Source organism: Salmo salar, chromosome ssa03, assembly GCF_905237065.1.
Source record: "Salmo salar chromosome ssa03, Ssal_v3.1, whole genome shotgun sequence".
Taxonomy (NCBI): Eukaryota; Metazoa; Chordata; class Actinopteri; order Salmoniformes; family Salmonidae; genus Salmo; species Salmo salar.
Window position 1 is genome coordinate 22439728 of NC_059444.1, and position 27155 is coordinate 22466882.

General features: G+C 43.8%; 1 protein-coding gene across 2 annotated transcripts in view; it reads left to right on the plus strand.

Annotated features, from left to right (window-relative positions):
- LOC106599468 (receptor-type tyrosine-protein phosphatase N2) overlaps positions 1-27155 on the plus strand; it is a 151987-nt gene that overhangs the window by 73924 nt on the left and 50908 nt on the right. For both annotated transcript variants that reach the window (XM_014190720.2, XM_014190723.2), the window contains one exon: positions 16808-16872. In XM_014190720.2, the coding sequence (XP_014046195.2) occupies positions 16808-16872 (65 nt within the window). The remainder of the gene's footprint in view (positions 1-16807; positions 16873-27155) is intronic.

Here is a 27155-nt window from a genome sequence, read left to right on the forward strand (position 1 = left end):
AAACAAATCAAAATATATATTATATTTTAGATTCTTCAAAGTAGCCACCCTTTGCCTTGATGACAGCTTTGCACACGCTTGGCAGTCTCTCAACCAGCTTCACCTGGAATGCTTTTCCAACAGTCTTGAAGGAGTTCCCACATATTCTGAGCACTTGTTGGCTGTTTTTCACTCTACAGTCCAACACATCCCAAACCATCTTGGGTTGAGGTTGGATGATTGTGGAGGCTAGGTAATCTGATGCAGCACTCCCTCACTTTCCTTCTTAGTCAAATATCCCTTACAGAACCTGGAGGTGTGTTGGGTCATTGTCCTGTTGAAAAACAAATGATAGTTTCACTAAGCGCAAACCAGATGGGATGGCGTATCGCTGCAGAATGCTGTGGTAGCCATGCTGGTTAAGTGTGCCTTGAATTCTAAATAAATCACAGACAGTGTCACCAGCAAAGTAGTGGTTTCTTTGCAGCAATTCGACCATGAAGGCATGATTCACGCAGTCTCCTCTGAACAGTTAATGTTGAGAAGTGTCTGTTACTTGAACTCTGTGAAGCATTTATTTGGGCAGCAATCTGAGGTGCAGTTAACTCTAATGAACTTATCCTCTGCAGCAGAGGTAACTCTGAGTCTTCCTTTCCTGTGGCGGTCCTCATTAGAGCCAGTTTCATCATAGTGCTTGATGGTTTTTGCGACTGCACTTGAAGAAACTTTCAAAGTTCTTGAAATTTTCCACATTGACTGACCTTCATGTCTTAAAGTAATGATGGACTGTCGTTTCTCTTTGCTTATTTGAGCTGTTCTTACCATAATATGAACTTGGTCTTTTACCAAATAGGGCTATCTTCCTCTATACCACCCATACCTTGTCACAACACAACTGATTGGCTAAACTGGATTAAGAAGGAAAGAAATTACACAAATTAACGTTTAACAAGGCACACCTGTTAATTGAAATGCATTCCAGGTGACTACCTCATGAAGTTGGTTGAGAGAATGCCAAGAGTGTGCAAAGCTGTCATCAAGGCAAAGGCTGGCTACTTTGAAGAATCTAAAATCTAAAATGTATTTTTGGTTACTACATGATTCCATATGTGTTCTTTCATAGTGTTGATGTCTTCACTATTATTCTACAATGTAGAAAAGAAAAACCCTTGAATGAGTAGGTGTGTCCAAACTTTTGACTGGTATTGTACATACATTCCACTTTGAAATGTCAGACTTGGATGTCCATTAATTATAATCCACATAATAATTCACATTTCCTGTTGCTGAAGGATAATTGTTCTGCTGTAGCAAACTGGCTCAAATTAAGATCCTACACCTGTACATACACACACGCACACACCCTCTCATGGCTCCACTGTTGGCTGGCAGGAGAACAAGTAATGCATAATGGCTCAGCCAAGGCCAATATGTTAGCAAGTTAACTGCCAGGCTCTCACACTGCTGCTACCACACACATGCATGCACGCAGACACACACACGCACACATACACTGCTGCTTCAGCTACAGCCACTGAGCCCAGCAACCCTGTATTCTTAGAACACCGCTGGCCTGGCTGTTCACTGCACAGTCTGAGTCATTGCAGTTGATTTAATGTTTATATTTATTTCTATCATTTATTTGAAACTCAATGTAGAAAATATGAAAAGTTACAACCATTTGCTCATGCTATTAAGTAACCTAAGTGCAATGGAAGATAGTTTCCACCTTCCCCTTTTTATGGATTTCAATGAGGTCATTCAGAGTTGTAATATATGTACATTTCTCAGGTTAAATTCAGCAGTAAAGCTCATAAGGTTGTTACTGTAATGTTGTAATACAGTAACAGTCAGTTTTTAATGGAGTTTACAGTGATATATCACAGCATAGCCATTCTGGAGATCACAAGGTGCTGTGAAGACTGCCTAACTGGGTGATAAATAAACTCTCTGCTTGGCAGCCTAGAGGATCAGACAAAGTGTGTAACTTTAGCAACCTTAGCTTATGAATGTAGCCGAGTGTTGATACAGCCTGGTCAGCTACGGGTCATCTTTGCCTTTCCTGGTTGCATCCCAAATGGCAATCTACTCCCTACATAGTGCACTATACTGTAGCTTAGCTCTGCCGGACAGAGAGATTTCCAACTGGAAAATGAGATCAGATTCTTCTGACTCCAGGGTCACTGATCATGAGATGACAGTAATGTCTGTCTCTACTGGTGTCTGCAGCGTCAGGGCTTCCTATTGGCTTCCTGGGTTTGAGTGGCACTGCGTGTGATTTATCATGACAACCGGAACAGATTCTGTTAATGAAGTCACCTTGGGTTCTAGATCAACTGTCTGACTTCAAATGTCTCACAACCCACCATGTTAAGCTGCTTCCCAAATGGCACCCTATTCTCTGCACTACTTTTGACTGCACTACTTGGGCTCTGGTCAAAAGTATTGCACTAAGTAGGGAATATGGTGCCATTTCAGACATAGACTTAGAGTCATCTAAATGAAAATGTAGTGCCTACCGCTTGATAAAGGGGAAAGGACAGAAACAACGATAGCTGTCTACTGTTCTGGCTTGATATGTCTTCCTGTGGATTTGGATTTTTACCTCGTTTCCATCTTGAAATAGAAATTTAAAAAAATCTAGGATTCTGTGGTATATTTTGTATTCTTGTCTTTTCCCTTTTGTCTGTGAGCCCTTTCCTGGCTCAGTTCTGAGGGTTAGAACGTGGGTGTGCTTCAGTATACAACTCTCTTCTACTGCCTTCTCTCCCATGGGCATCGGCAGGCTAGCTAATACCTTTCATTTGTGTGTGTGTGTGTGTGTGTGTGTGTGTGTGTGTGTGTGTGTGTGTGTGTGTGTGTGTGTGTGTGTGTGTGTGTGTGTGTGTGTGTGTGTGTGTGTGTGTGTGTGTGTGTGTGTGTGTGTGTGTGTGTGTGAGAGAGACAGAGACAGAGAGAGAAAGACCCTCGTGTACAGCTCTGCTCACTGTCTGAACATATAAGTAGTGCCCACTTGCCGATGGGCAGACAGGGAACAGAGGCAGCTCATCTCAGTGTCTGAAAGCACGCACACACATACACTCCAGAAGAAATACCAGTGAAGGTGGGGCAGGAGAAGAGAAGCGTGGGGGAAGGGTAATAGAGGACGTCAAATTCTCCTAATGCAGAGAAGAATATTCATGAACATGTTCACATTAAGTTCATGAAAAATATGCTTTATGAATAATAATATTGTCACAGTACAGTCACTGGACCAGTATTGTCACTGGACCAGTACAGATCTCTACTAGGATTCAACAGTGTGGTGAACTGGTTTCTCCTTTCCTGCAAGTGTAGCTAGGCCTTGGATATGTTATTCAGGGGGGATGAATCTCTGCTTCTCATCCTTTGATACCATCTCACAGAGTTAGGTAGTTTACACTGAGTGGGCACTGCCTGCCAGCGCTGTGCTGCCAGGGCCTCTCTTCACTGCCTGCCTGCACTGTGCTGCCAGGGCCTCTCTTCACTGCCTGCCTGCACTGTGTTGCCAGGGCCTCTCTTCACTGCCTGCCTGCACTGTGCTGCCAGGGACTCACTACACTGCCTGCCAGCGCTGTGCTGCCAGGGACTCTCTTCACTGCCTGCCTGCACTGTGCTGCCAGGGACTCACTACACTGCCTGCCAGCGCTGTGCTGCCAGGGACTCTCTTCACTGCCTGCCTGCACTGTGCTGCCAGGGACTCACTACACTGCCTGCTGCTTTCTCTTGGTTTTGTAGTCACTAGCATCTGATGAGCCATGCAGAGCCAGGTTGGGAGTCAGAGCCACGCAGGCTTGCCCCTAGGCTTTCCTTTATTTACAATCTGGACTCCATTCCTCAGGGGAGAACAAGCTCATTCAGGTAGCGTCTGGCCAGTCTCCAGCCTTCCTCTAACCGCTCATACAGGCAGCGCCTGGCCAGTCTCCAGCCTTCCTCTAACCGCTCATACAGGCAGCGCCTGGCCAGTCTCCAGCCTTCCTCTAACCGCTCATACAGGCAGCACCTGGCCAGTCTCCAGCCTTCCTCTAATCGCTCATACAGGCAGCGCCTGGCCAGTCTCCAGCCTTCCTCTAATCGCTCATACAGGCAGCGTCTGGCCAGTCTCCAGCCTTCCTCTAATCGCTCATACAGGCAGCACCTGGCCAGTCTCCAGCCTTCCTCTAATCGCTCATACAGGCAGCACCTGGCCAGTCTCCAGCCTTCCTCTAACCGCTCATACAGGCAGCGCCTGGCCAGTCTCCAGCCTTCCTCTAACCGCTCATACAGGCAGCACCTGGCCAGTCTCCAGCCTTCCTCTAATCGCTCATACAGGCAGCGTCTGGCCAGTCTCCAGCCTTCCTCTAACCGATCATACAGGCAGCATCTGGCCAGTCTCCAGCCTTCCTCTAATCGCTCATACAGGCAGCGTCTGGCCAGTCTCCAGCCTTCCTCTAACCGATCATACAGGCAGCACCTGGCCAGTCTCCAGCCTTCCTCTAACCGCTCATACAGGCAGCACCTGGCCAGTCTCCAGCCTTCCTCTAATCGCTCATACAGGCAGCACCTGGCCAGTCTCCAGCCTTCCTCTAATCGCTCATACAGGCAGCACCTGGCCAGTCTCCAGCCTTCCTCTAATCGCTCATACAGGCAGCACCTGGCCAGTCTCCAGCGATCCTCTAACCGCTCATACAGGCAGCATCTGGCCAGTCTCCAGCCTTCCTCTAATCGCTCATACAGGCAGCACCTGGCCAGTCTCCAGCGATCCTCTAACCGCTCATACAGGCAGCGTCTGGCCAGTCTCCAGCCTTCCTCTAACCGCTCATACAGGCAGCGTCTGGCCAGTCTCCAGCCTTCCTCTAACCGCTCATACAGGCAGCACCTGGCCAGTCTCCAGCCTTCCTCTAACCGCTCATACAGGCAGCACCTGGCCAGTCTCCAGCCTTCCTCTAACCGCTCATACAGGCAGCACCTGGCCAGTCTCCAGCCTTCCTCTAACCGCTCATACAGGCAACGCCTGGCCAGTCTCCAGCCTTCCTCTAACCGCTCATACAGGCAGCGCCTGGCCAGTCTCCAGCCTTCCTCTAACCGCTCATACAGGCAGCACCTGGCCAGTCTCCAGCCTTCCTCTAACCGCTCATACAGGCAGCACCTGGCCAGTCTCCAGCCTTCCTCTAACCGCTCATACAGGCAGCGCCTGGCCAGTCTCCAGCCTTCCTCTAATCGCTCATACAGGCAGCGTCTGGCCAGTCTCCAGCCTTCCTCTAACCGCTCTACAGGGCACCTGGCCGCGCTCATACAGGCAGCACCTGGCCAGTCTCCAGCCTTCCTCTAACCGCTCATACAGGCAGCGCCTGGCCAGTCTCCAGCCTTCCTCTAATCGCTCATACAGGCAGCGTCTGGCCAGTCTCCAGCCTTCCTCTAACCGCTCATACAGGCAGCACCTGGCCAGTCTCCAGCCTTCCTCTAACCGCTCATACAGGCAGCACCTGGCCAGTCTCCAGCCTTCCTCTAATCGCTCATACAGGCAGCACCTGGCCAGTCTCCAGCCTTCCTCTAACCGCTCATACAGGCAGCGTCTGGCCAGTCTCCAGCCTTCCTCTACAACATGTGTATGACTGTGTTGACAGATATATCTACTGTAAATCACATCCAGATATGCTACTTATTTTACTTTTTTAACATGCACAGAAATAAACATGCAATCAATGAATCAATCAAATGTATTTATAAAGCCCTTTTTACATCAGCCGATGTCACAAAGTGCTATACAGAAACCCAGCCTAAATCCCCAAACAGCAAGCAATGCAGATGTAGAAGCGCGGTGGCTAGGAAAAACTCCCTAGAAAGGCAGGAACCTAGGAAGAAACCTAGAGAGGAACCAGGCTCTGAGGGGTGGCCAGTCCTCTTCAGGCTGTGCTGGGTGGAGATTATAACAGAACATGGCCAAGATGTTCAAATGTTCATAGATGAACAGCAGGGTCAGATAATAATAATAATCACAGTGGTTGTAGAGGGTGCAACAGGTCAGCACCTCAGAGCTCAGGTCCTCCGGGAGGGGAGGAGAGGGAGGAGAGAGAGAGAATTAGAGGGAGCATACTTAAATTCACACAGGACACCGGATAAGACAGGAGAAATACTCCAGACATAATAGACTGACCCTAGCCCCCGACACAAACTACTGCAGCATAAATACTGGAGGCTGAGACAGGAGGGGTCGGGAGACACTGCAATGAACTACACGGAGGGAAAAGTACACTGTGCATTCAGCACCATGGACAGAACTCTTGTTAACGGGTATGCACAAAAACACAAGCAAGAGAGAGAGCTCAACATTACATTTAAACTACTCAATCAGTGTGAGGAGTGAAGTCTGATGGGCATTGACTACAGCAGTGAAGTCAGATATAGTTTCTGACGTCGCTATGCGCATGATTGCTGAGAGGTGAGAGCCAGTAAAAGATGATCTGTGCCTTGATTTCATCACTGAATATCTGTTCACATACATAGGTTGACCCAAACAGTACAAACATCTTCTGAGCATGACTCATAATCTTTGGAAAGTTTTGTTCATCGAGAAATGCATAGAACCTCATCAGTGACATTGTTTTGAATAGTTCTCCAATCACTGCATCAGACTGAAGATCGATAAGCTCAAGTTGCAGGTCAGTGGGAGTGTTATCCACATTGAAAGTGAAAGGAGAGGAAACCAACAGCATGTCATTTTCCAACACTTTGAAAAAACGACGAGAAAAGTGACTGTTCAAATCACGCAGCGGCAATGTATACTTCTGCCCCTGGTCATCTGATAGGGAACAGACCAGTAGTGTTGGAAGGTGGGTGAAATTGTTGGCTTCTACTTGGCGGGTCAGGAGGAGTAATTTTCCCTTGAAGGCTTTGACAAGGCTGTACATCTGATGTGCAAAAAGGCCCTTCCCTTGTAGTTTGGAATTCAGTTCATTCATGAGAGCCATGATGTCCATGGTGAAGGCAAAATCAGCCAACCATTCTTTATCTTGCAGTTGAGGGAAATCCACGTTTTCCTTTCATTTGCAAAAACTCAGCAATCTCCGACTTCAGGTCCCACACCCTTTTAAGCACCTTCCCCAAACTCAGCCATTTCACATTTGTGTGGTAGGGGAGATCTGCATGACCCGACTCTGTCTCTTCCAACAGTGAGACAAACTGCCTGTGGTTTAAAGATTTTGCTCTTATGAAGTTTACCACTTTAGTGTCTGTATCCACAACATGGCTCATTTTCAGAACACATTTACAGAGCACCTCCTGATGAATAATGCAATGCAGGAAAATCATTTTCTGATCTGGATTCAGCTCAGCTACTTGATCTTGTATCCTTTTCCTGTTTTGGCACCCATCAGTAGTCACACTGGATAACTTTTCAAAACTCAGTCCCAGCTTTGCCAAACACTTATTAACCTCCTCCAATAAATCTTTCCCTGTGGTTGTGCTCTTCATTGACTGCACTGAATCAAGCTCCTCTGTAATTTCAAAGTCTGGGGTTATGCCTAGTAAGAATATCAACAACTGCTTTGTGTTACGTGCATCACTGTTCTCATCCAGGGCCAAGGAGAAATAGGTGCAATCCTTTACCTTGTCTTTCAACTGTTGTTCCATATTCTCTGCGATGCCCTCAACACGTCGTGTCACTGTTCGTCTTGACAGGGAAACATTTTCAAACAGCTCTTTCTTGTCGGGGCAAAGTATTGCTGCAGAGTCAATTAAACATTCTTTATTGAATTCGCCATGGCTTGTTATGTTCATCAATTTTGAGGGTCAGTACATAGCTAGCTCTCGCAATTCCGTCGTTTGTGAATACAGTTTTGTGAAGTCCTTGCTGCTTTTGCAACTGAGAAAGCAACTCTTTCCATGCACTTGCCCTCTGCTCAGAAGACATATTCCTATATTTCTCTGCATGCTTCATCTGGAAGTGTCGGGACAAGTTGTAGTCTTTCAAGACAGCGATGCTCTCTTTGCACACTAAGCACACAGCTTTCCCTGATACCTAAATAAAGAAATATTTCGATATCCACTCTTGCTGGAACACCCTACATTCATTGTCTACTTTCCTTTTCTTTTAAAAATCTCATTTGTAGCTAGCTACTATTTGTAATTGTGACGTGTGTATCAGCCTGTCAGTCACTGTCTGTCCTCGTGCAGTTGTTATTTATATGTGCCTTCAAAATAAATGTCCCACAAGCGGTGGGAGTTAAATCATTACACAAAGGCGAGTATTCATTGGGCTTTTAATGTGAATAACAAATATGTTTTTCAAAACTTTACTATTGCAAATTCCTTGAGATCTGAGCATGATTCCGCGGGCCGTATTGAATCAGGTTGCAGGCCGCATACGGCCCCCGGGCCGGCCTTTTCCCAGGCCTGCTCTAACCGTTCATACAGGCAGCGTCTGGCCAGTCTCCAGTTTCCCGTATCTCCTGGAGGCATTTATATGGTTTCAGGCTTTACAATTTTTCTTCTTCTTGGCTGCTGCATGTGGGCGAAATAAAGTGGCAGTCCTCCACTGATATCTCTTTACACAGATGTCCCTTGATAGTTCCATCCACCGCTGTCGGTTTTTTGGGCGACTTTTCAACGGTCAATCAGATAGTTCTCTTCTTTTTCGTCCAGCTAAGAGCCGGGTTTGTAATTACGTGCCGCAGGACAAGAGGACTTGTCCGTGGAGGATAGCATAGTGAAGTGAGGCCTCTGTTATCACAGATTTACCCATCAGCCCGTGTGTCCATCTGTAGCCCTGGGCTGGGGTGATACAGGCATGCTCCGCTGCTGTCCTCCCAGCACAGTGACATTGTCATGGTCTCCTGGTGTCCACGCAACTGAGTGTGTCCAGCTGTCCCAGGGTGCTAGGCTATTATTACTATGTTATTAGTAAAGGTCTTTACTGCAGGCAGTGCACACACCTCCTCAGGACAATGGATGACTGTGCGAAAATACCAGTGAAATAATCTGGTTGGACTGGGCATGCCAAGCATGTGTAACACCATTGTCAGAGCCTTGAGCATTATGCAAGTTGAATGAATTCCTTCAGTGTTTATTTTCTTATTATCAAGTATTCTACTTTCAATTGTGTGCATAAGCATTTTACAGCTTACCCCATCCTACCCACACATTCAGTCACATATTGATTATTTGACACAAATGGTCATGGACACTTTAAAGACTGCCATACAGAATGGATTGTTTGTAATAAGCATCAGCCGATATACACTGTCTGAAAAACCGAGCACAATTGACATAATACGAGCAATATGGACAAACCCAGCGCAGTCTAAGAAATAGCCTGCATTAGGTATGGAGCTTCCAGTGCTTGGAAACAATTGAAAGTTGAAGGTTTTCCCAGTATGTCAGCCCTTGTCCTCTCTGCAGCAGAAACAGGAGACTTTTCCTTCAAGTGGAAAGGCTCTGACTGCACTGCAGGCTCCCCAGTGAGATGGCCTTGACCATGGACCTGTGCTAGAAGGCTTTCAGTCTCCTCTCTGTTTCAGACACACGTGCACGCCCATGTACACCGGCACACACACACACACGCACGTCGCATGCACACACACACGCCAACACCCACACACACACAAAAGGATAAGCTACAAACCTTGTGTAATGTTTTGTCCATTTTGCTGCTTACAACTGTGTATAACCTCTACATTTTATTGAAAAAAATATGCAATCCACACACCACAAGGTTTCTGACACTACGAATTAACCATCTATCTAGCCTTTATTAAACTATTGACATGCATGGGGCTGTCAGAGAGTCTTTAAAATGCTTGAGTGATCATGCAGCAATCATATTTGAGCGAGCTGGAGCTGGCGAGCTGGAGCTGCTGCCAGCCGGTCGGTCGGTCCTCACTCAATCGGCTGGAGAGATGAGAGATGAGTCAGACGTAAAAGTCACCCCTCGGACGTGCTGAGAGGGAGGAGAGAGAATGAGAGAGAGAGAGAGCGCGGGAGGAGGGAGAAAGAGAGAGGGAAGAGAGCGAGCAAGCGAGGCGTTAAGTGTTGCCAGTCCGTGTGAATTTTCCTGTCATGAACAATAAGTGGTCTCTAATTTTTTCCACTACTCAGTCAGAAAGATACTGTACTGTACTGTGCCCCGGGCTATGGTTGCATCACAAATGGCACCCTATTCCCTTTGGGCCCTGGTCAAAAGTAGTGCACTATATAGGGAATATGGTGCCATTTGGGATGCATTCTATCTCCCTCCTCCTCCCAGTATCAAACTGGGTCAGGCCTGGTTATATGGGAAGTGGTGTGTTAAGGGTTCCTGACAGTCGGGTGTCTAGGACAAACACTCCTGATAAGACCAAACGCTTTGTTTACATCCCAAATGACACCCTATTCCTTATTTAGTGCACTACTTTTGACAAGGGCCCATAGGACTCTGGTCAAAAGGTAAGTAGGGAATAGGGTGCCAGTCGGGATCCAGAAGGTTGCTTTACCAGGAGTCCCTGTGGTCTAAAGTCTACAGATGCTAGTGTACTGGAACTGGGTAACAGGCCAGACAACTCTCTCTGTCACTGCCCTCTGATAGGCATGGTTTATGTTGCTGGTACTACCAGTGTTATGTTATACTTACCTTTTATGCTAAAAAAAGGATTTACAGTAATGCTTTAAATGAGAGTACCTTGCGGAAAACAGAAAAGGTAGAATGAATATTTGAAGTTGAAGATGCAGTGTCTTTATGTTTCTCAATGTGAGCACCCCCTGGTGGTTCAGATCCCTGCTGTGGACAGGCTGATACTGTCTGTCCTGGCAGTTCAGATCCCTGCTGTGGACGGGCTGATACTGTCTGTCCTGGCGGTTCAGATCCCTGCTGTGGACGGGCTGATACTGTCTGTCCTGGCGGTTCAGATCCCTGCTGTGGACGGGCTGATACTGTCTGTCCTGGCGGTTCAGATCCCCTGCTGTGGACGGGCTGATACTGTCTGTCCTGGCGGTTCAGATCCCTGCTGTGGACGGGCTGATACTGTCTGTCCTGGCGGTTCAGATCCCTGCTGTGGACGGGCTGATACTGTCTGTCCTGGCGGTTCAGATCCCTGCTGTGGACGGGCTGATACTGTCTGTCCTGGCGGTTCAGATCCCTGCTGTGGACGGGCTGATACTGTCTGTCCTGGCGGTTCAGATCCCTGCTGTGGACGGGCTGATACTGTCTGTCCTGGTGGTTCAGATCCCTGCTGTGGACGGGCTGATACTGTCTGTCCTGGCGGTTCAGATCCCTGCTGTGGACGGGCTGATACTGTCTGTCCTGGCGGTTCAGATCCCTGCTGTGGACGGGCTGATACTGTCTGTCCTGGCGGTTCAGATCCCTGCTGTGGACGGGCTGATACTGTCTGTCCCATTTTTTTGTTGCTTTTCTGCTGCCAGTGAATTATCATTACCTCCACTTATCAAACCTCTATACCCCATCGCTCCCTCCCTTCAGCCCTCCATCCATCCATCTCTATTTCTCTCTCTCTCTCTCCCTCCCTCCCTCCCTCCCTCTCTGCCTCTCTCCTTCCATCCCCGGATAGGTGCAGTAAAATGTGTTATTTTACAGCAGGGATAATCAGCTAGATTCAGCTGCGGAACTTTTTTTTCTTGAGCGCATGGTCAGGGGGCCTGAACATAATTGCAAATAATTTGTAGTCTGCAAATTGACCACAAGAAGCCCAAACAGATATGATTGACTAAAACCTAATAATTTTAAATGTTATTTGTCACATGCTTTGTAGACAACAGGTGTGGACTAACAGTGAAATGCTTACTTACAGGTCCTTCCCAACAATGCAGATAAATAATAGAAAAATAACAACACAAGGAATAAATACACAATGAGTAATGATAACTTGGCTGCTGTATATACACGGGGTACCAGTACCGAGTCCATGTTCAGGGGTACGAGGTAATTTAGATAGATATGTACATATAGGTAGGGATAAAGTGACTAGGCAACAGGATAGATAATGAACAGTAACAGCAGCGTGTGTGATGAGTCAGCTTGGGCATACTTTGGAACAGATTACCAAAATGTAAATCACTTGGAGCTGTTTTGCTGGTGTCTTTTATGTCCCCCTCCCCCCCAAAAAAGTTTTGCTAAGAAAACTTGGGAGGCCAAATAAATTTACCTGAGGGCCAAATTCTCCAGTTGGGGAGCCCTGTTTTACATGGTCAGCGATAGTAGTGCAGAGTTCCTGGAGCAAATTGTCAGCTCGGGTATTCGAATAGCGACCTTTCGGTTACTGGCCCAACGCTCTAACCGCTAGGCTACCTGCCCACCATCCGGCCATCCCTCACACAAAGAAGAGAGAGACATCCCTATTCTATGAATCATGATGGATGAGACAGATGGGCAGAATTCAGACAAGGACAGGGAGCCCACATGGACTCTGTGTAGACTAGACATTCTCTTACTTTTAAAGAGATCTTCTTTTAGACTGTGAGATCCTTCATGAGAATGTATAGATAGATATTCATAGATCTTTGGGCTTAGTTCTTATATAGCATTAGTGTGATGCATAAATGTATGCATCACACGAATACTTGGTTCATTACCCATCACTCTATTCTAGGTTAGAAATGAGTTGACAGCGTTAACAGCACTGTGTTAAAGCTTCCATTACAGATTGTGATATGATGCTGATTGCTGTTGAAAGTCGAGGCTGCGATGTCGTGGTCTGTATTACATCTTAGTGCAGTAACCTCAATTCATTTAAGCAGGGTCATTAATTGTTGTTGGCGGGTGTTGTTGCTGTTTACCCTCTGTAGGAGGGTTGTTTGTGTCATAGGCTGCATCCTAAATGGCACCCTATTCCCTATAGGGCACTGCTTTTAACCAGGGCCCATAAAATCAGATGTTTGTATACTGTACATTGTCATTACAGTTTAGTACCTGCACCTGAATGCAACAGAAAAACAACTGCCAGTGTGGAGTGACAACATTACATAACATGTCACCATATAAATAAATAAAATATGAACGGCAACATCTAATAATCAAATAAAATATGAACAACAACAAAACAAAAGTATTGTTTCAACAAAATTGCTCAGATCTTGCTTAAACTGCTGTGTTAGGAAAATCGGTATCATTTTCATGTTGAGACCAAGCACATTACACACCAAAAAAATATATTCTTAGATATTTGGTATTACAACCGTTACTCAAAGTGGAACCATGTAACATACAGTGTGTACATTTTTACATGAATATCATTCCATTCCCAGTGTTAGCCAGACTCTCCAAGCAGTGGAGAGTGATGATAAATGTTTCGATAGAGATGGAGCTTGTTTACCATTATTCAGCTGGCAGACAGTGGCTGCTTCCCAAATGTTACCCTATTCCCTACATAGTGCACTACCTTTGACCAAAGCCCTATGGCACTATAAAGGGAATATGGTGCCTATTTGGGATACAGGCAGTGTATGATGGAGTACTGCTCTCTCCCCTCCACAGAGAGGTAATGGCTCCTTGCCCCAGGTGGCCTGGGATGCCATTTCTCCCCCCTGCTTTTAATTTGATTACATATTGCATTGTCTTTGTGATGCTCTAAGTCGTCTCCCATTGCTCATTGCTTCATATTGCAGTTTAAATTACTGGAGGCAATAAGGCTAGGGTGTTGGAGATTGGAGAAAAACATCATTTGAAAGAGATTGAAGGCTGAAATGTTGATATCAGAAATCAAATTAATGCAAGTGAGACCTCCGAATACAATATGTAATTAAAAAGCATTTGAAAAATGACTCTGGAATTGGTTTTGACAACTGGATGTTGGGGATGGTGACATGGTCTTTAGACCAAAAATATTATAAATATTACTTATCAAGTCCCCTTCCTTCTCACGCTGTCAAATATTTCAGAGAGCAGAAAACACACCGCGATATATTAGAATTTTTTCAGGGATCACTGCTATCATGATCAGGTAAGGTGATTACATCCGTGTGCTGTATCACAAAGTGATGGGGTTGTTATTCCCATCAAATGTGCTCAGAAACAGTCCCCGGTGCAACACAGCACCCCATTCTGGGCTCTGAACTCATAGACCTCATAGAACCAGGCCTTTTCCTTCAGTCAGTGGTTAAATATTGAGCATTTTTGGAATCCAGGCTGTTTTGTTCCCCTCAAGGTGCCTCTGATACATTGAGTTAACATAAAGCAGGACACGGGGTGACAAATGAAACTCCTATGTATTCTCGAAGGAAAAAAGGCAGCTACTCGCTCATAGAGTGAGTTCTTTCTTCAGCTGCCCATTGTTTCTTATACAACAATCTGGCCTGTGATACTGTGCAACAAAAGATGGAGCACACTGAAAAGGGTATATATAAAATGGAATGATGGGGATATGGAAATAATATAATACATGCAATGAAAACCTGTATCTAGTTTACTTTTGCAATTTGTATTCAAAATGTCTCATATCTCAGACTTATTTCGAAACCTGCAGGTATGCAAACTGTAAACAAAATAGCCAATTTACCCTTGCCCGCTTTGTAGTTTGTTAGTAGTTTCAAACATCCATCCATGCAGGTTGCGATTTGGGAACCACTCAGTGTGGTACAAATGAACTTGCTCATTCTGGCTGTTGAGTTGCTGAGCTCTAGTTAGGCTGCTGCTCATTAAGAGTCTGTGGAAGAGGAGAGGAGAGGAGAGGAGAGGAGGGGAGAGGAGAGGAGAGGAGAGGAGAGGAGGGGAGGGGAGGGGAGAGGAGAGGAGAGGAGAGGAGAGGAGAGGAGAGGAGAGGAGAGGAGAGGAGAGGAGAGGAGAGGAGAGGAGAGGAGAGGAGAGGAGAGGAGAGGAGAGGATGTGGGGAAGCCACGCTCCACAATGTGGTGTTGCGATGCCAAAAGTATTGTCTAATGAAAGACTGTCTGGCTGTAATTATCTCACCCTTACTGTTCACATCACATTCAAGCACCAGGAAGAGAAGTCCCACTTGTTGCTGTGTACTTGTTGGATCCCTCCCATGGACAGCCTTTTCTTGTTCTTTTCATGTTCATTTGTCTGTTTACTTGTTTGATTGTTTGTTTTATGCTCATCATATTGCGATGTATGGTTGTAGTTAATTGACTGTCTGGGTTTTCATGTCAATGTCTTTGTGGGCATGTCTCACTTGCTAAGGCAGTATGTTACCACTGGCTGCACACATGTGTCCGCTCTGCAAAGCTTTTACTGGACAGTGGTGTAATGGCTATGGAGTAAACTGACTCCAGTGGTTGTGGTTCAGTGGTCATTACGTATGTGTGTAGCCCAGGTGGTCTGGCTCTGACAGCATTATTAAGACATCCTTTTTGACAGCCTGGTCCATGGCAGACATGGTGGTCACGCTCCCCTCCTCAGGTTCAGAGCTTAGTTCACTTCAATCAAATCACCCATCTGAAGCCGCACAGCGTAATTATACTGGATTCTGCATAAATTGACGAGAGCAAAGAATTACTGTGATAGATTAAAACACTCATTAGATAGGCTATTGGATGGATTTGGAGAACGTTATAGAGTTGAGTGTTGCGTCTCAAATGGCATCCAATTCCCTACATAGTGCACTACTTTTGACCGGAGCTCTATGGGCTCCGGTCAAAAGTAGTGTACAATAGGAAATAGGATGCCATTTGGGACCTAGAAGAGCTCTCCCTAGGTTATTTGCATATCCTTCATCTGCCGGATGTGTCAACAAAGGAGGTGCTTTCACATGGAAAACAAAGTGAATGCCAATTATGCACAGTTTTTCATAACATTTTGTTCTTCCTTTAATATTAGTCCTCCATGAATTTCAATTAAACCTCACAATTATTTCCTCTTAAGGCAGTGGAAGGAAAGAAAGAAGGAAGGTTTCAACATGAGTTTTATGAATCTATTTCGGGTACGATTCGCCTTAATATATTCAACGGTTGCAAAAAGAGATGGAAATATAATTTACCCGTAAGAAAATATACATACTTTATTGCTAGTTCAATCACCAAGAGGTAAATAAACCTTGATTTTGCTATTTATATCAAATACCCTCAGGCCTATTTGAATTACACTCGATGCCTTAAGCACGTTATTTCATCTAGTGCTAGTTATTAACCAATTGCGTAGAAATAGATTAGTAGACAGTGGTGGTTTGTGTCCCAAATGACTCTGTATTCCCTATTGAGTGCCCTACTTTTGCCCTTGGTCAACAGTAGCGCACTATATTGGCATAGGGCACCATTTCGACATAGACTGTCTCTCCTTGGAGCTGCTCCTCTAACCACCTGCGTCACATATTCTACTATAGGAGTGATTGGCCGCCTTTCCTTCCAGTTCTCTGCTGCCAATGACTGGAACGAATTGCAAAAATTGCTGAAGTTGGAGACTTACATCTCCCTCACTAACTTTAAGCATCAGCTATCTGAGCAGCTTACCGATCGCTGCAGCTGTACACAGCCCATCTGTAAATAGCCCACCCAACTACCTACCTCATCCCCATATTGTTTTTATTTACTTTTTTGCTCTTTTGCACACCAGTATTTCTACTTGCACATCATCATCTGCACATCTATCACTCCAGTGTTCATTTGCTAAATTGTAATTGCTTCGCTACCATGGCCTATTTATTGCCTTACCTCCTTACTCCATTTGCACACACTGTGTATAGATTTTTCTATTGTGTTATTAACTGTACTTTTGTTTATCTGATGTGTAACTCTGTGTTGTTTGTGTCGCACTGCTTTGCTTTATCTTGGCCAGGTCGCTGTTGTAAATGAGAACCTGTTCTCAACTTGCCTACCTGGTTAAATAAAGGTGAAATAATAAAAATTGCCAGCAGTCTAGTCTCACACAAGCTCCTGTTTCTCCCGTTCCCAGTTCACCAGAAGGATGCAGTGGAGAAGGAGGCCAAGGTGATCATTCTGGAGGCTGGAATCACAGATGTAAGTACCCTTCTTTCTATGGGTTGTGTCTCAAATGGCACCCTATTTCCAAAATATTGCAATACTTTTTGGGAATCAGCTATGATGTTAGACTCTGTTGAGTTTATTATTTGTCGTTTGAGTTGTCCTATGACATTGATTTGAATGGTTTCCTCATGGGCTGCTACAGCAAAGCATATTTGTGAGAGAGTGTTTTCCTGAGAGCATAAAGACATACTTTGACAGATTTTGTGTCGAACATACACGTAAACAGCGAACATGACAGCGCAAATAAACTGGACAAACTCTTTATTTTCTGTGCTCAGCAGTCAGCAATATAAAGCACCTTTATGACTGCGGACGTGTCAGTTGAAACAGCACAGGCTGCCACCGAACCTCCATTTTCAGGACCCACGATTAGTTTCTCTGGCTGGCTGGCTGGCTTTCCTGGGCTCAAGTCGTGAACATTACCATTCTCTGCCACGTCTCTATTAAATATACCATGGAGTGTCTCTCCTATCTCTGTTACTGATTTAGCAGTAAGTATGACTCAATGACTGTGTTACATTCAGACCAGTAATCAAAATGGCAGCGATGAGCTCAATGTGGAGAGAGAGAGAGAGAGAGCGAGAGAGCGAATTCAATACTAGGCCTGAATGGAGCCTATTATCACCAATTGAACTGCTGTTGTGAGAGGGAAGGGTAGGCGTCCCAAATGGCACCCTATTCCCTATGTAGTGCACTACTTTTGACCATGGCCCATAGGGGTCTGATCATATTTCCTGGTATTTGGTATGTTATTTGCATCCCCATTAGCTGTTGCAAAAGCAGCAGCTACTCTTCCTGGAGTCCACACAAAACATGAAACATAATACAGAATGACATAATACAGAACATCAATAGACACTAGAACTACATCAAAAATAAATAAAAGGCAGCCTACATATCATTACATACACACAAACTATCTAGGTCAAATAGGGGAGTGGCATTGTGCCGTGAGGTGTTGCTTTATCTGTTTTTTGAATGAATAAAATGATATTGCACTATTTAGGGCATTTGGGACACAAACCAGGCCTATTCAGATTATGTCTGGTGCTGCACTGCTACCCCAATCTTCTTTTCCTAGCCTGGGTCGGGTGGAGAGTGCTACTCCATTTCACGATTCTGCTCTGAAATGGATTCTCTGAGAACACTGAGATGGATCATGTCTACTGTAATCAGACAGAGACTGAGTTAAGTTTTTTCAAAGTGCCCAGCTTCAAGGTTTTTGTATTCTACATGCTGAATGTTCTGCTGGATATACTATATATTGCTCATTGTAGATTGTAGGAGTCAGAAAAGGTGATGACGGGTAGAGCACCCATTTAATTTGTCAATATCTGAGTTTGAAATAAAACAAAAATTCACATTTGATGTTATAGCTATACCATTAGTCAACACAAGCATTGGTTGTGCCCCAAATGTCACCCTATTCCCTATATAGTGCTAAAGTTTTGACCTAAGCCCTATAAGGGAACTATATACGGAATAGGTTATCATTTGGGACACAGGCATTGTTGTTTCCACACTTCTTCAACACAGGTCCAATTATGAGTAGTGTTATATAAGGAATCTGGGCAGAAGCCAGATTCTAATTGTCCTGAAGTAGCTACCACTAATCCCAGTCAGTTCCCTGCGCTGCTTTGTTTAGCTTGAGTTGTTCTCCTTCCAATCTGTCCTCAAAACTGTGTTTTAGACAGCAAGGGGAAGGAATTAATCAAAAGGAAAACACAGGAGCGTGGTTAGTGATTAGATAGCCCCACACAGCCATTTTAATTGATTACAACCATGGTGGCTACAAGTAACCTATCCTGGGAGAGACTGGCTGTGTCCCAAATGGCACCCTATTTCCTATGTAGTGCACTATTTTTCGACCACAGCCCTGGTCAAAAGTAGTAAATGAAATAGGTTATAGGGTGCCATTTGGGACAAAACCACTGACTGCACAACTCTGTCTATAAAAAGGATTAAAGCTATCTGTTATGGTTTTACCGCCCTAAATACAATACGCTTTAATGCGTTAACTGTGTGGCTGCCTCCTGATGACATGTTATAATTGTTTTGATAGTAATAAACAGACAAACATTGATTTCATTTGAAATAAATCATTTATTGTTTAATTATATGGCTGTTTAACCCATTTCGCATTGATTTCCAATCTATCTCATGCCTAGATGCCCTATCAAAAACATTTTTTGATATTGTATAGGAATATTACAAATGTTTAATTAATGTGAATGATGGAGACCCATTTCAATGGATCAAGAAAAAAAAAGATATATACAGTACCAGTCAAATGTTTTTATTTTTTACTATTTTCTACATTGTTGAATAATAGTGAAGAAGTCAAAACTATGATATAACACACATGGAATCATGTAGTAACCAGAAAAGTGTTAAACAAATCAAAATATATTTTATATTTCAGATTCTTTAAAGTAGCCACCCTTTTCCTTGATGTGACAGCTTTGCACACCCTTGGCATTCTCTCAACCAGCTTCATGAGGAATGCTTTTCCAACAGTCTTGAAGTAGTTCCCACATATGCTGAACACTTGTTGGCTGCTTTTCCTTCACTCTGGTCCAACTCATCCCAAACCATCTCAATTGGGTTGAGGTTGATTGATTGTGGAGGCCAGGTTATCTGATGCAGCACTCTATCACTCGCCTTCTTGGTCAAACATAGCCTGGAGGTGTGTTTTGGGTCATTGTCCTGTTGAAAAACAAATGATAGTCCCACTAAGCGCAAACCAAATGGGATGGCGTCTCGCTGCAGAATGCTGTGGTATCCATGCTGGTTAAGTGTGCCTTGAATTCTAAATAAATCACAGACAGTGTCACCAACAAAGCACCCCCACACCATCACACCTCCTCCTCCATGCTTCATGGTTGGAACCACACATGTGGAGATCATCCATCCACCTACTCTGCGTCTCACAAAGATACAGAGGTTGGAACCAAAAATCTCCAATTTGGACTCATCAGACCAAAGGACAGATTTCCACCGGTCTAATATCCATTGCTCGTATTTCTTGGCCCAAGCAAGTCTCTTCTTATTATTTGTGTCCTTTAGTAGTGGTTTCTTTTCAGCAATTCGACCATGAAGGCCTGATTCATGCAGTCTCCTCTGAACAGTTGGTATTGAGATGTGTCTGTTACTTGAACTTTGAGATGCATTTATATGAGCTGCAATCTGAGGTGCAGTTAACTCTAATGAACTTATCCTCTGCAGCAGAGGTAACTCTGGGTCTTCCTCTCCTGTGGCGGTCCTCATGAGACCATGTTTCATTATAGCGCTTGATGGTTTTTGCGACTGCACTTGAAGAAACTTCCAAAGTTCTTGAAATGTTCCGCATTGACTGACCTTCCTGTCTTAAAGTAATGATGGACTGTTGTTTCTCTTTGCTTATTTGAGCTGTTCTTGCCATAATATGGACTTGGTCTTTTACCAAATAGGGCTATCTTCTGAATACCACCCCTTCCTTGTCACAACTGATTGTCTCAAACTCATTAAAAAGGAAAGAAACTCCACAAATTAACTTTTAACAAGGCACACCTGTTAATTGAAATGCATTCCAGGTGACTACCTCATGAAGCTGGTTGAGAGAATGCCAAGAGTGTGCAAAGCTGTCATCAAGGCAATGGGTGGCTACTTTGAAGAATCTCAAATATAAAATACACTTTTTTGGTTACTACATGTGATATTTCATAGTTTTGATGTCTTCACTATTAAATAAAGGTTAAATAAAGCTTAAATAAAAAAATAAAAATAAATATCCTGTAGAAAATAGTACAAATAAAGAAAAATCCTTGAATGAGCAGGTGTGTCCATACTTTTGACTGGTACTGTATATGTTTTTATTGTCACATACACCAGATAGGTGCAGTGAAATGTGTTGTTTTACAGGGTCAGCCATAGTAGTACAGCACCCTTGGAGCAAATTAGGGGTCAGTGCCTTGCTCAATGGCACGTCAATAGATTTTTCACTTTGTTCGGCTCAGCTATTCAAACCAGCAGCCTTTCAGTTAGTGGCCCAACGCTCTAACCACTAGGCTACCTGCCACCCACTACTAAGCTACCTGCCCAGAGAGAGAAGGCTTATCTGTTTACCGGCATACAGACATTATCCCAGCTCAAATTTCCATTACAAAGAAAGAAAAATATTGGGACATCAGTGCTATGGAGAAAAATACATCTGCATCTATTGTAATAGATATTCAAATGTATCTATGTGAAAATGTTATCAATAGGCTATTGAAGTACTACCTCTATTTTTATGCCCAAGATATAAGCATCCACACGGGGTTTGATATGGTAATAAGGCCCAGGGTGCATCCAAAATGGCAACCCTTTCCCTATATAGTGCACAACTTTAGACCGGACCCCTATGGGCCTGGTCAAAAGTAGTGCACCATATAGGGAATAGTGTGTCATTTGGGATGCATCACCACTATGAGGCCTGTGGCCAGGGGCATGCTGGGATAGCTCTAGAATTGTTCACCACATCAGATGCTGCTCCTGGATCGCTATGGTGCTGTTGCACATAACTATAAATACAGCGGGTAGGTGACTCTCACAGTTCAAAACCAAACAGACTCGCATATAGACTCTCGATCACAATCTCCATCTCTGTCTCAATCTCTGTCTCATTTCTGTGCTATCACAGTATTTTAGAGCTGTAATGCAAAGAGCTGTACTGTATTAGTGGTGTTGTACCATCTCAGCCTCAGTGATCTCAGCAGGGACTCACTGTTGGTAGTGACATATGTGATTTAGGTCTGTAGTGTGTAATGTATTGGTATGTACTCATAGGGTAAATTTTTGGTCTTCTTAACAGCCCTCGCAACTCACTATTATCATTATATATACTGCTCAAAAAATAAAGGGAACACTTAAACAACACATCCTAGATCTGAATGAACTACCAGATCCTGCTGCTGGGTTGTTGCCCTCCTATGGCCTCCTCCACGTCTCCTGATGTACTGGCCTGTCTCCTGGTAGCGCCTCCATGCTCTGGACACTACGCTGACAGACACAGCAAAGCTTCTTGCCACAGCTCGCATTGATGTGCCATCCTGGATGAGCTGCACTACCTGAGCCACTTGTGTGGATTGTAGACTCCGTCTCATGCTACCACTAGAGTGAAAGCACCGCCAGCATTCAAAAGTGACCAAAACATCAGCCAGGAAGCATAGGAACTGAGAAGTGGTCTGTGGTCCCCACCTGCAGAACCACTCCTTTATTGGGGGTGTCTTGCTAATTGCTTATAATTTCCACCTGTTGTCTATTCCATTTGCACAACAGCATGTGAAATTTATTGTCAATCAGTGTTGCTTCCTAAGTGGAAAGTTTGATTTCACAGAAGTGTGATTGACTTGGAGTTACATTGTGTTGTTTAAGTGTTCCCTTTATTTTTTTGAGCAGTGTGTATATATATATATATATAGAGAGAGAGAGAGACAGACAGACAGACAGACAGACAGACAGACAGACAGACAGACAGACAGACAGACAGACAGACAGACAGACAGACAGACAGACAGACAGACAGACAGACAGAGACAGAGCAGTGTGAGTTATTTCCTGACCTTTAGAGCAGGTGGGTTCCCGGGGCTGTTGCGGTCGGAGGTATGAGGAGACAGTTTGTTATCATCAACTCCTTCCCTTCTGCTTTGTGAACACATTAAACATCATCATGTGACTCAGGAGGGGATCTCATCAGATGATTTCTGCAGAGAAAAATCTGAAAAAGTTTCTTTGGTATTTTTTTGTATTTTATTAGGATCCCCATTAGCTGTTGCGATAGCAGCAGCTACTCTTCCTTGAGTCCATAGAAAACTTGAAATAATACAGAACATTATTAGAGAAGAACAGCTCAAAGACAGAACTATATAAGTGTAAAAGGTCACACATAGCCTACATGTGTGTACATACACACAATATCTAGGTCAAATGGGGGAGAGGCGTTGTCCGGTGAGGTGTAGCTTTATCTGATTTTTGAGACCAGTTTTGCTGTTCACTTTGATGGGAGTTCCATGCAATCATGACTCTATATAATACTGTATGTTTTCTTGAATTTGTTCTGGATTTGGGGACTGTGAAAAGACCCCTGGTGGGGTAAGTGTGTGTCTCAGTACTGTGTGTAAGTTGACCATGCAAACAATTTAGTCTTTTCATAACATTAATGTTTCTTTTAAAAACAAGAAGTGATTGTTTTAGCCAAGAGAGACTGGCATGCGTAGTATTGATATTAGCCCTCTGATTACAGTGAAGAGCAGCACCTGACCTTCTTTGCAGCACCTGACCATATGACTGGGCAATAATCAAGATAAGGTCAAACTAGAGCTCTTTATCACAGACAGACCTCTCCCCAACTTCACAACCATTGAATCAATATGTTTTGACCATGACAGTTTGCACACCAAGTCATTTTGTAATGTGTGCGCTGGGAGTCGGGAAGCAAGTTCAGGGAGTGAATCATTTAATAAATGAACGAAACATAATACAAAACAAGAAATGCGAACAACGCACAGACATGAAACAGAAACAATGACGCCTGGGGAAGGAACCAAAGGGAGTGACATACATAGGGCAGGTAATCAGGGAGGTGATGGAGTCCAGGTGACTGTCATGAGGCGCTCAGGTCTAGAACTTAGGGAATGATTTGTACCAAATACAATGCTCTTAGTTTAATAGATGTTCAGGACTAGTTTAATAGATGTTCAGGACTAGTTACTAGCCACCCATTCTAAAACTGACTGCAAATCTCTGTTTAGGGTTGCAGTGATTTCTCTAGTTGTGATTGCTGATGCGTAAAGGGTTTAATCATCAGCATGCATAGACACACAGACTGTTTAATGTCAGTGGTAAAAAAAAAAGTTTCATAATTGACGACCAAGAGAGCTGCCCTGCGGTACACCACCCTTTACATGTTTAACATTAGATAAGCTTACATTAAAGGAAACCCTATGTGTTCTATGGCAGAGGTTGAAAAGCCATTTTTTCAACAGGTAATGGTCAATGATATCAAAGGCGGCACTGAAATCTAACAGTACAGCTCCCACAATCTTCTTATTATCAATGTCTTTCAACCAATCATCAGTCATTTGTGTCAGTGCAGTACATGTTGAGTGCCCATCTTTATAAGAATGCTAAAAGTCTCTTGTTGATTTGTTTACAGAGAAATAGCATTGTATCAGGTCAAACACCATTTTTTCTAAAAGTTTGCTAAGACTCGGCAGCAGGCAGACAGCATTGTGTCGAGGCACAGAAATGGGGAAGGGTATCAAAAAATGTCCGCAGTTGTAACGACCGTCGCAATGAGGGGACCAAGGTGCAGCGTGGTATGTGTTCATCTTGAATTTATTTTAAATCAGAACACTTAAACAAAATAATAAACAATGGAAAACGACCATCACGTCTTGCAGGCTTTACAAAGCAGTGCAAAAATAAGATCCCACCACTCAAGGAGGGAAAATGGCTGCCTAAGTATGGTTCTCAATCAGAGACAACGATAGGCAGCTGCCTCTGATTGGAAACCATACCTGGCCAAAACATAGAAATATAAACCATAGAATGCCCACCCCACACCCTAACCTAACAACATAGAGAAATAAACCGTCTCTCTCAGGTCAGGGCGTGACAGCAGTATTGAATGTCCCCAAGAACACAGTGGCCTCCATCATTCTTAAATCGAAGAAGTTTGGAACCACCAAGACTATTCCTAGAGCTGGCCGCCCGGCCAAACTGAGCAATCGGGGGAAAAGGGCCTTGGTCCCTGATGGTCACTCTGACAGAGCTCTATAGTTCCTCTGTGGAGATGGGAGAACCTTCCAGAAGGACAACCATCTCTGCAGCACTCCACCAATCAGGCCTTTATGGTAGAGTGGCTAGTCAGAAGCCACTCCTCAGTAAAAGGCACATGACAGCCCGCTTGGAGTTTGCCAAAAGGCACCTAAAGACTCTCAGACCATGAGAAACAAGACACTCTGGTCTGATGAAACCAAAATTGAACTCTTTAACCTGAATGCCAAGCATCACGTCTAGATGAAACCTGGCACCATCCCTAATCTGAAGCATGGTGGTGCAGCATTATGCTGTGGGGATGTTTTTCAGCAGGAGGGACTGGGAGACTAGGAAAAAATGAACTGAGCAAAGAATAGAGAGATCCTTGATGAAAACCTGCTGCAGAGCACTCAGGACGTCAGACTGGGGTGAAGGTTCACCTTCCAACAGGACCACGACCCTAAGCACACAGCCAAGACAACACTTTGGGACAAGTCTGAATGTCCTTGAGTGGCCCAGCCAGAGCCCGGACTTGATACTGATCAAACATCTCTGGAGAGACCTGAAAATAGCTGTGCAGCGACACTCCCCATCCAACCTGACAGAGCTTGAGAGGATCTGCAGAGAAGAATGGGAGAAACTCCCCAAATACAGGTGTGCCAAGCTTGTAGCATCATACCCAAGAAGACTTGAGGCTGTAATCGCTGCCAAAGGTGCTTCAACAAGGTACTGAATAAAGGGTCTGAATTCTTACGTAAATGTGATATTTCCGTTTTTTTACAAACCTGTTTTTGCTTTGTCATTATGGGGTATTGTGTGTAGATTGATGAGGAAAAAAAAAAATTGAATCTATTTTAGAATAATGCTGTAACGTTTCAAAATGTGGAAAAAGTCAAGGGGTCTGAATACTTTCCGATGTTGTTTGCTTGTTTGTTGTGTTCTCTTCTTGGATTTCTATTTAATCTGCATGGTGGAAAGTTCAGCTTTACAGCGTGATTGAAATTGAAAGGTAATTTTCCCGCTTTAGCGGAGACTTCATTCATGCTATACACTGCCTATGTTGGCTCAATCGGAAATTACCTTTAAATTTCTATCACGGAATCTGTAACGCTTCAGCTTTACAGATTGAATAGAGCCCTTTGATTTAATAATCAACATTACAGCGTTGTCTTGCAAAAATGTGTCATTATATTAATTTAATGCAATTGAAATCATAAAAGGTCAAGGTAACATTTTTTCAGTTGTAGCCTTATACTGGTATTGCTCAGTTGTTTTACATGTGCATTTAATACATTACTTTAGTCGTAATATTGTTGTTTGTCTTCCTCCTATATCGGCAAATTGAGTTGTTTTTAATCAGAGCATGCGGTGTATGCTGAACAATTAGCTGGAGTTAATTTTCCATTTAGCGTATTACTGGTTTCTGTTATATTCCCTACCTGATCAAACACAGTAGGATGTCTGCATCTATATTATGATTAGTAATTGGTACTTCCTGTGCCAGACATTTCACCAACATTTAAAAAAAACGATCTCTGCTGGAGAAGGGAAGACAGAAGCATTGAGAGAGAGAGAGAGAGAGAGGGAGAGAGGGATAGAGAGAGATAGAGAGAGAGAGAGAGAGAGGGATAGAGAGAGAGAGAGAGAGAGAGAGAGAGAGAGAGAGAGAGAGAGGAGGAGGCTGTTGGAGACCGAGAATAATAGCGAGAGAGCAATCTCCAATCGGATTGACCTTGGTAGCTTTTATCAACTAATTACTGAAAAGATGTAATCATTTTGATGGCAATATAACTATTTACTGCTCACCACCAAACACTACATTTATCCTATCCCAGAGCAACAAAAAAAACGATTTCACTTTTGACAGATTTTATCAAGTTTATCATTTGGATCACTGCGAAAAGATTTAAATGTTGATGCAGTTTTATCTGTTTCCTCTCAAAGGGCATCTTAACACACCCCTGTAGGATAGAAAGGTCTCCGTGGAGATCAGGCACTTTCACTACCAAGAGAGACATTTCAAATGAGTAGCTAATAATTACATATTTTCATTTGAATACGCATAAACAACAAAAGTAGAACAGGCAGGCACCATGAAATGAGCACAAGCCCCAATGTAATGGATGAATACCTGTCGGAGGTATCTGTCTCAAGTGACTGGATTGCATATCAATTATAAATGCATAAGGAGAAATTTGATTAGAATGTTTCTTAAATTAAAATAGAAGGTTCAGGAGTTTCCCTCATCACCTCCTCCCTTCTTCCCACAAATCTGTCAGTCAATGAGTAATAAAAGAGAGGCAAAATTTATTTGGAATATTATTTGTTTTTCATTTTTGTTTGTAAATATATTTGAATTGCGCATTGCAGAGCCGTGCAAGAGAGCTACTGTGCCGTAAAATGCAGGATCCTGTGCAATATAATATGTAGTAGCGCTCTTCATTACACATTCACGTTTACTTAAGGGTACAAAGTCT